The sequence below is a fragment of the Gekko japonicus genome, unplaced genomic scaffold (assembly GCF_001447785.1).
Source record: "Gekko japonicus isolate JY-2015 unplaced genomic scaffold, Gekko_japonicus_V1.1 scaffold1526, whole genome shotgun sequence".
NCBI lineage: Eukaryota > Metazoa > Chordata > Lepidosauria > Squamata > Gekkonidae > Gekko > Gekko japonicus.
The window spans coordinates 363,460-373,514 of NW_015171549.1; the positions used below are offsets into that span (position 1 = coordinate 363,460).

At 51.9% G+C, this 10,055-nt stretch overlaps 1 protein-coding gene across 1 annotated transcript in view; it reads left to right on the forward strand.

The window, feature by feature from the left end:
* AR (androgen receptor) overlaps positions 1 to 10,055 on the forward strand; it is a 164,589-nt gene that overhangs the window by 144,964 nt on the left and 9,570 nt on the right. The window contains exons 6-7 of the mRNA XM_015419688.1: positions 5,334 to 5,464; positions 5,770 to 5,927. Of these exons, the coding sequence (XP_015275174.1) occupies positions 5,334 to 5,464; positions 5,770 to 5,927 (289 nt within the window). The remainder of the gene's footprint in view (positions 1 to 5,333; positions 5,465 to 5,769; positions 5,928 to 10,055) is intronic.

Consider the following 10,055-nt stretch of genomic DNA (forward strand, 5'->3'; position numbering starts at 1 on the left):
GCGGGGATGTAGTTATTCCCTGACCCACCTTCAGTCTTCGAGTTGTCCTGGCCCCAGCTGCCGCTGCTCTTCCCGCTGAGAGGCCGGCTGCCGATGCTGACTCCAGCTGGCCCTCGCATAGGTATCGGATGCTGGCCACTACCAGCCTGCAGGCAAGGGACCTGTTGGACATGCTGTTGGCCAGGGAGCCCACCTTCGATCTTGGCTGGGCCTGCAATGGACTCCAGGTGGCTGTTGGCACTGGCTGGGCCCTGGGCAAGAGGATCTGGAGCTCCCTGCCATCACCTTGGGAGGAAGGACCGCTCTCTACAGGCTAATGAGAATTATTCAAAATTGACAAGTCCCCCCCACAGTTGTGGACAGTCCGGGGTGACTCTGAGCATATGTGAACATCTCAGGAAGCTTTTGTGGCCTCTTGACTTTACCCGGAGCCCCTAGAAACTTTTACTACATCCTTGGACAGACCGCAGCTCTTCAATCATTCTATCTGGTGCAGAGGAAAAGAGCGCCACGTGGAGAGTGCGCTGCTGTATGAACGGCCAATTGGCCAGATAAGTAAAATTTTTACCTAACCACAGAAATAATTAAATTTGCCCCATCCCCCTGCCGATTACCGAAGGGTTTAATTAATTGATTTGTTTTATCCCTGCTATCAGGAGTGTTTGATTAATTTATATTAAATCAATTAGGATGATGAATTTTTTAAATTGATAAACTAGAATGTAATGTGAACAGTGGATTTTATTTGATCAATTTAATTGGAATTGTATTTATTAGTAGGGTCGGAGATTTGCTGGGCTTTGAGGGTGGGAGGTGGTTGGTGAAATAGTGAGATGGTGTTAGGGGAATTAGGTTGGGAAATGCTAGTGATTGTTGTATATTGGAGGTTCAGACCTGCCTCTTGTGCACCCGCAACCCATCCTGAGAGATGTTGGTTGTGGGGCTGAAGAAGAAGAAGAAGAAGAAGAAGAAGAAGAAGAAAAGAAGAGATTGGATTTATGCCCTGCCCTTCACTCAGCGTCTCAGAGCGGCTTACAAACTCCTTTCCCTTCCCCTCCCCACAACAGATACCCTGTGAGATAGATGGGGCTGAGCTCTTTCAAGAACTGCTGAGAGAACAGCTCTGAAATAACTTGTAACTTACTACACCAAACTCCGACACTAGTGTTGTGTAATGCCAAGTCTATGAATAATAAGACCTGTGTCCCGCAAGAGTATCTTGCAGAGCAAAATGTAGACCTGGCCTGCGTGACTGAGACCTGGGTGAGGGAGGGCAAGACTGTTGCCCTGAACCAACTCCCACCCCCCTCCAGGGTTTTTTGGTCCTTCACCAGTCCCAGACTAAAGGGCGGGGGGTGTTGCTTATCTGGGAGTCTCCCTGCACCAAAAATTGCCGGCATTGAATGTGTTGGTCTAGTGTGGGATGCTGAGGAAAGTTTAGCTTTCTGGCTGGTGTACTGAGCACCTAACACACCAGCAGATACCCTGCTGGGCTTCTTGGAGGGTGTATCAGGCTGGGCCCTGGAATACCCCAGGTTGTTGGTCCTGGGGGGCTTCACCGTCCGTGCTGATGATGCAGCCTCCTCTCTGGCCAGGGACCTGGTGTCATCCATGGCGGCACTGGGACTCTCCCAGTTTGTAATGCCTCCTACACATCAAGCAGGCCACACACGGGGTCCTATTTATGGTATGGGGGTGAATGGGGATCTGGAGGCTGCTGGTGCGGTGCCATGGTCAGACTACTTTGCCCCGAAGGCCCGGCTGAGCACTCCTAACCCTTCATGTTTAGGCAGCAAGTGAATTTATCCTCGCCCACAGGGACTAATGGGCCCAAATAGGTTCCAGAATGCTCTGCAGGATCTGATGCCCCCGGCGATTCTTTGGATGAGCTGGTGGAGGACTGGCATAGCTGGCTTTCTGAAGCCATTAACGTAACCCCCACCCACCCACCCCCACCCCGTGCCCTCTCTGCTCTCAGGCCAAACGAGCCCTATTGTATATCCCGGAGCTACGGAAGATGAAACGAGAGCTGAGACAACTAGAACATCTTATAGGACATTTATGGAAGCCAATGAGATGGAAGTGAAGACCACTGAGACGGATTTCCATGCGGCCTCCATTGCATCTGCGAGCTCTCACTCGGCCCAATTATTTAGGACAATTTCATTGCTGACTTCCTTGCCACAAGGCAAACAAAGGGATAAGGAATTGGCTGTGAGCCATTTGCGAGCTATTTTGCAGACAGTCTTGTCCCTCCGCCAGGACCTCCTGGCCAGAGTTGATACAGTAAGGGAACTGGAAGCCCCTTGTCTCTCTTTGGTCCAGTCTTGGACCATTTCAGCCGGCTGTCCCAGGAGGAGGTCGACAAGATCCTGGCAGCAGTGAAGCCAACCACTTTCCTCTTTGACCCCTGCCCACCTTGGCTGATTAAGGACTGCAGAAATGGTGTCTGGGTGCCCCTGGGGGATATAATCAATCTATCCCTTTCCTCTGGGATATTCCCAGCGGGCTTGAAAGAGGCAGTAGTGTGACTGCTCTTGGGGAAAAAAAACATTGTTGGACCCTGCGGCCCTGACCAACTACTGCCCAGTATCAAACCTTCTGTTCCTGGGTAAGGTAGTTGAGAGAGCAGTGGTTGAGCAGCTCCAGGTTTTTCTGGATGGTGTCTCCATCCTGGATCCATTCCAGTCCGGCTTCCACTCTAGCCATGGGGTGGAGACAGAGCCGGTTGCCCACACAGATGACTTCCGGAGACATCTGGATCGAGGCGGGTCAGTGCTGCTGTGACTTCTTGACCTGATATCAGCTTTCAACATGGTTGATTATGATCTCCTGACCCACTGTCTCACCAACGCAGGGATACAGGGAATGCCTTACAGTGGCTTTCCTCCTTTCCCCATGATCAGGAACAGAGGGTGGCCCTTGGGGAGAGGATCTCTTCGCAGTACCTGCTGGAATGCGGTGCGCCACAGAGGGCGATCCTCTCACCTGTGTTGCTTAACATCTATATGGGGGTTTGGGCTGGGTTGTCACTAGTATGCTGATGATATCCAGCTTTATCTGTTGATGGACGGCCAGCTGGACTCTGCCCCAGATATTGTGGACAGGGCTCTGGAGGCAGTGGCTGGATGATTACAGCAGAGTCGGCTGAAATTAACCCCAGCAAAGACGGAGGTCCTGTACTTGAGCCTGGGAGGGTAGGATTGGGATTCCGGCTTCCAACCCTGAGTGGGCCGCCATTGATGCCAGCGCTGAGGGTGAAAAGCCTAGTGGTGATTCTGGATCCCTCACTTCCCATGGAGGCCCAGGTCACCAACGTTGCCAGGTCAGCCTTTTATCATCTTTGGCTGGTCAGGCAACTGGTTCCCTACCTCTCCCCCTGGACTTGGCTACAGTGACCCATGCAATGGTCACTTCCAGGCTGGATTACTGTAACTTGCTCTATGCAGGGCTGCCCTTGAATCTGACCGAGAAACTGCTGGCAGGCACACATTCAGCTGGTGCTGCGCCAATTGCACCGGCTGCCAATTGAGTACCTGATCCAGTTCAAGGTTTTCATATTAACCTTCAAAGTCCTATGCGGCCAGGAACCAACATACCTACGGGACCGTCTCTCCCTATATGTGCCCTGGAGAGCCCTGCACTCTGCAGATCAACACCTTCTGGTAGTCCCCAGCCCAAAAGACATCTGCCTAGCCTCGACCAGGGCCAGGGCCTGGTGGAACAGGCTCCCACCTGAGATCGGGGCTCTGTGGGATCTATTACAGTTCCACAGGCCTGTGCAATGGAGCTGTGTTCCACCAGGCCTTTGGCCGAGGTGGCAGACGTCCAACCGTCTCAGTCTCCCCTGATTGTACTGCCCTATTTAATGGCCCTGCAACGCTAAAGAGACCTGCACAGCATCTTCTAGTGAATTGGATGCCTTATTGACCACACAGGAGGCTCTAGGGTTGCCAGCCTCCAGGTGTAGCCTGGAGACCTCCTGCTTTCACAACTGATCTCCAGCTGACAGAGATCAGCTCCCCTGGAGAAAACAGCTGCTTTGAAGGGTGGGCTCTGTGGCACTGGGCCATGCTGGGGCCCCTCCCCAAACCCTGCCCTCTAGCAGAACCACCCCCAAAGTCTCCAGGTATTTTCCAGCCCAGAGCTGGCAACCCTAGGAGGCACTCTGGACTTCCACAGACCGGCCTGCCATCTCATTCTGAACTGGTTTTAAACAGGATTTAAATTGTATGTTTTAATATTGTTTTTTCTGTGAAACGAACTTTTGTGACCCACTTTGAGCCCGCTAGCGGGGGACAGCGGGATATAAATAAGACGAAATGAATGGATAAGTCGTGGCCTGCCTTCCTAGGAATTGTGAGGCACGGTAGGCTGAGAGTGTGTGACTGGCCCAAGGTCACCCAGCAAGCTTCCATGACAAAATGAGGATTTGAACCTGGGTCTCCTTGATCCCCACTCACTCAAAAGGTGCATCAAATAGATAAATCCACTTTCTTAGGATATTCACACTCATTGCCAATTTCTCTGAATCTTCCATAGGTTTGAGGCACTTCCACACTTACTTTAGAGAGGGAAATTGCATAGGAAATAGGCTCACAGCTCAGCGAGCAATGAAAGCAGCAGCAGGGCTAAATTGTAGCTTGAACCAGAGAAGTTCCTGGGTGCCAGCAACCTGATGATAGTGATTTCTCAGAGTGGCAGGTCAGCAAAGCAGCATCAATCCTTCCTTCCCCCTCCACTGGTGACCCTCTTGTGACCCGCTAAAGGCCGGGACAGCCGCCATCGAAGGGATCAATAGGCTGCAATCTGCCTGCCTCTTCGGATGACTCACATGGGATGTTGTCATGGACTTGTTTAAATATTGCACATTCTTGGGAGTGATTGCTTTTTGGAGAAAACGGGGAGGTCAAGGGGACCTCAGCATGCCATGTGAGCATCCGTAACCTGACCCTTTGGAATGGTTCTCCTCTCTTGTTGCCAGGACAGATCGCCATGAAGACTGGAACACAGGAAGGGCCAGCAGCTGGCAGGGCGGAATGCAGCTGGGGGGGGACTTTCTCTTCCAAATAAAGTGGACAAAGTTTGAGTCCAGGGGCCCCGTTAAGACCAACAAAGGTGTGCATGCACACGGAAGCTTATACCCAAAATTAAGTTTTAAAGGTGCCTGACTGGACTCATCCTTTGTTCTGCTGCCTCAGACCAACACGGCTGCCCCACCTGAATCTATATTTCAAAGAAAGAAAGATGCGTGTGATAAATTGTTACCTTTTTCACTTTCCTGATGACATCTGCTTTTGTCTCCCCATCTTCTCCACCCCACCCCACCCCAGGTACCGGATGCACAAATCCAGAATGTACAGCCAGTGTGTCAGGATGCGGCACCTGTCTCAAGAGTTTGGGTGGCTTCAGATCACTCCCCAGGAATTTCTCTGCATGAAAGCTCTGCTCCTCTTCAGTATTAGTAAGCAGCACTCTTCCGCCCCGTGCGTTTGAGAGGGGGAGAAAGAGAGGTGGGAAATGGGGCTGATCCGACACGGCAGCTGCGGTCTCTGATAAATTCAGACTCTGATAAATTATTATCACCCAAAACAAGGAGTTCTGCAGTCCTGAGAATTATGTTTGGATGTAAGGCTGGAGCCAGCGATGGTTCTCTTGCTGGCCGTGATGGAAGGCAGCAGCCACCCGTGCTCCTCTTTATGGTGTGCTCAGGCTCCGCTGCTTTCTGCTTCTCCATTTATTGCTGTTCCCTCTTTCTTTCTGTTCCAGTTCCAGTGGACGGCCTGAAGAATCAGAAATTCTTTGATGAACTTCGGATGAACTACATCAAGGAACTAGATCGTATCATCGCTTGCAAGAGGAAGAATCCCACGTCCTGTTCTCGCCGTTTCTACCAGCTCACCAAACTCCTGGACTCTGTGCAGCCGGTAAGGGAGAGGGTGGGGAGGGGGCTCGACCACCCACGTGGGGCAGGGCAGGAGTGGAGCCTGGTGGGATCCGTGGAGACTCCCCTGAGACTTGGGGCAGGGGGGGAGGGGAGCAGAGGTGGACCGACAGGCCCGCAGTGCTGGGAAAGGGGGCTGCGACCTCACAGCCTTCTCCTCAGACCTGGATCTGTACAGCAAAGGCCCCTGGGAGAACAGACGGCCTGCTGGGGCAAGGCACTTTTGCCCTCACGCCTCAGAGCGGCTGAAAGAGTGTCCCATATTGTTCAGGCACTCTTAGTATGAAGCAAGTAGGTTTTGGGGTTTGTTTTTTTAAGGCACAAGCAAAGTGTAGCACATCACTGATGCTTGTAATATGGGAGACAAATCTAGTAGAATGCCCCCAGATGGCGTCAGTGACTGAGCTGCACTATGAAATGCAGAGAAACTGGAGGGGGGAAGGCAAAAACAAACACATGCCGCCGCCCCCACCCCCCACCCCCCACCGCTGCCCAAGAGCTCAAAAACACCTCTGCACAGGAAGGGGAAGATGTGGGGGTGGGGCGTCCCCTCCAGAGATCACTACTTCCCCCCTCCCCCTTCAGCCCTGAAGCGAGCAACGGCACGGACTGGCTGCCCTGGTTTCGGGGGGCTTGGCCGGGGAGGGCCCACAGCAACCCCCCACCCCCAGTCCGGCCGTGCCCTGCTGTGTGGCCACCCATGAGGCAAGAAGGGCGTAGGCAGAGCGGACGAGGGAAGGCCAGCCTGCCGCCAGCAGGGAGGAGGCAAGGCAGGGAAGGCTGCCAGCCCACAGGGCAGAACAGCCCGGGAGGGAGAGAAGCCGGCCGGCCGGGGGGAAGCAAAGAGGTCCCCAAAGGCCACGGACAGACTGGGCTCCGACCGCTTTATCCATACCTGACCCCCCATCTCCTCACCTTGGGGGGAGGGAACCTGCTCCCGCCTAAGAAGGGTCGCCAGCCTCCAGGTGGGGCTCGGGGCTCCCCCAGAATTGCCACTGATCCCCAGACGACGGGACCGGCTGTGGCAGCTTTGGGGAAGAGTGGGGGGGGGGGGCCTTCTGCCCCACGGAGGCCCTTCCCCAAACCCTTCCCTCTTCAAGGCAGCCCCTGGCCAAGGGCCGCATGGCAAGTTATGCTCCGACCCACTGGGGCTTATTAACTCTTCAAGGGAAGAAGAAAGAGGAGGAGGAGGAGACTTGATTTATACCCCACCCTTCCCTCGGAGTCCCAGAGCAGCTTACAGTCTCCTTTCCCTCCCCACAACAGACACCCTGTGAGGTAGGCGGGGCTGAGAGAGCTCTGAGAGAAACTGTGACTGACCCAAGGTCACCCACCTGGCTGCATGTGGAGAAGGAGAGGGAAATCAAACCCAGCTGTCCAGATTAGAGTCCGCTGCTCTTAACCACTACACCAGACTGGCTGTCAAGGCAGAGAGCAAAAGCATAGATTAGAGGTATTTCTTGACTGAAAGTGCATACTTACTGGTGAAACCATAGAGTTTCTGGTGATTCCTAGAGAGGTGAAGCATCCCTTCCAGGTTTGCCTCAACAGTGATTTTCATGTTGTTTTTCCTGCCACTTCTTCAAGTGGTGGCAGGAAACAAGAGCCGGGGGGGGGGGATCCCCTATGCTTAGCAGGAAGTTGGCAACCTTGGGAGCATGCACAGCAGGCATATTTCATATGGCTGACTGCAGCTGGGGAAATGCAATATTCGGTTTCAAATAGTCTATTTATTTATTTATTTATTTAAAACATGTATTAGCTGCCTTTCTTCCTTAATGAGCTCAAGGCCCTTATAGCACACATAAAATGCATTAAAAATATAAAAACCAAAACTTAAATTTGCAACTTGGGACTGCTAGGAAACTTAACCCAATGCTGTCCTAAATAAAACCCGTCTTCAGCTGCCTCCTGACGGTGCACCTCCCTGGGGAGGCTGTTTCATAATCGTGGGGCTGATGCCAGTGATGAGGCCCTCTCTCCGGCACCCACCGAAGGAGGCTCCCTTGACTGATGGGAGGGCCTCTCCCTGCCCTCTGGGTTCCCAGGCAGGGAATAGGGTTGCCTCAGAGGCACTTCTCTACCAGTTGCGCAAAACCTGACACAGATCAGCAGGGGAAGCATTTCTCAGAAGGGAGTGGGGGTGGGGGTGGTCCTGGTCTTTGGGCGGGCTCTCTCCTGCTGCTGCCCCTCCCACCTCTGGAGGAGAACACTGATGGTGGCTGCTTTTACCAAAGAGTTTCTAGGGCGCTCCTTCATGCACGGACCCGGATGTGATGTTGCCATTGTTGCCCTTTGCCCCACCCCGCCCCCAGACTCCCTGCGGATTTCTCCTGGAGGTTGCCATTGTTCAAGGGGGACCCCGTCAGTGAAAAACAAACCAAGTGGCAACCCTGTATTCTCAACATCAGGATATTATAACTGCAATGTGTGTGTGTGGGGGGGGGGGGTATGGTAATTCCTCAGCCGAAATGCAACCTGGAATAAAACCATCTAGATCCACAAATAAGTAACACCCCCCACACACACACACACACACCAATTTTTCCATTTGATGACACAGATGCTAAAAGCCTGGAGATGCTCCCTCGTGTTCTAAGGGTGCTTTACTGACTCCTTGTGGCTGTTGCAGGGAGCAGATGAGCAAGCTGAGGAAGCACATCAAGCCAGATCACCAGAAAGGGCCTAGTTTAAATTTAAGAAACCCCGTGGACTGTGTGTAGATACTTCCTAAATGGAAGTGCCTGCTACTTGGTTGGTACAGCCATAAAAGCCTATTGATGTAAAGCTGAATAAAACATCTTTACTGTTTTTAGATAGGAAGGAGATAGCTTATTTTTAGGCAATTGACTGGTGATGGCCCTAAGTGGGATCTCTCTTGCAACCCCGTGACCGCAGTGGGTGTCCTGAGAACTTGTGGCTTTAGCTTGTCCCTTCTCCTTCAGCATATAACTGTCCTGCCCTGCCCCACAGACAAGTAAATCATCCCAGCTGAAAGCAAAGGTGTGTGGCAGCTACTGGGCAGATCAGTGAAAAGGTAACTCTGATCAATCAGTGTTCTGCACCAAAGACTATAAGAAGAGCCTTTGCAATCTGGTCTCAGCCACAGACTTGGTCACTTAACTTCTCCCCCCCCCCTAAAAAAATTCCAGATAATTAAGAAACAAATTAAATAACGCCAACATTCGACTTATCTCCCTCCATTACAAGAACTGCCCATTTGCTCCTCCTCTCCACTTCCTGTCACTTATACGGCTTCTAAACCACAAGAAGTCTCCTCCCTTTATCCCATGACTGCTAGGTTTAATCAGGCGCCTTTGATGAGGGACTTGGTTACGTGTTTTTGGAAGTCCCAAGTAAACCATGTCTACTGAATCACCCTTGTCCACACGTTTGTTAACCTTAAAAAGAAAAACTCCAAAATGTCAGTGAAGCAGGATGCTACTTTGTAGAAACCAAATCAGTTCTTCTTCAGCCGGCCTTGTTCTTCTATATGTGTAATAATTCTAACTTTAATAACATTTTCCAATTGTTTATCCAAAATAGATGTTCGGCTAACCGGAATCTAAATTCCTGTTCTCCTTGGGATCCTAGAGTTGCCGGCTATCTGGTTTTCACTTGGATAGTCCAGTATTTGTGCTTTCTGTCTAGAAAACCAAGTGAGAAAATAAAGTAAAGGTAAAGGTTTCCCTTGCTCGAAAGCCAGTCGAATCCGACTCTTGGGGGCAGTGCTCATCTCAGTTTCCAAGCTGAAGAGCCAGCACTGTCCGAAGACTTCTCCATGGCCATGTGGCCGGCATGATGAAACGCCAAGGCACACGGAACGCTGTTACCTTCCCACCAAAGCGGTACCTATTTATCTACTTGCATTTTCTTGCTTTCGAACTGCTAAGTTGGCAGGAGCTGGGGCCAGAGACGGGACCTCACTCCGTCACACGGCACTCGGGTCTCAAACTGCCAAATTACAGACTTTCCAATACCAGATATATAAATGCCCAGTATTTTCTAGTTGAGCAGCTAAGAGGTGCAACTGAGTATCAGTGGGACAGCCAGATAGGTAGCCCTCCTTGCCCCATCAGGGCTCTGGCTTTCTCCACGGCATCAGGAGGCA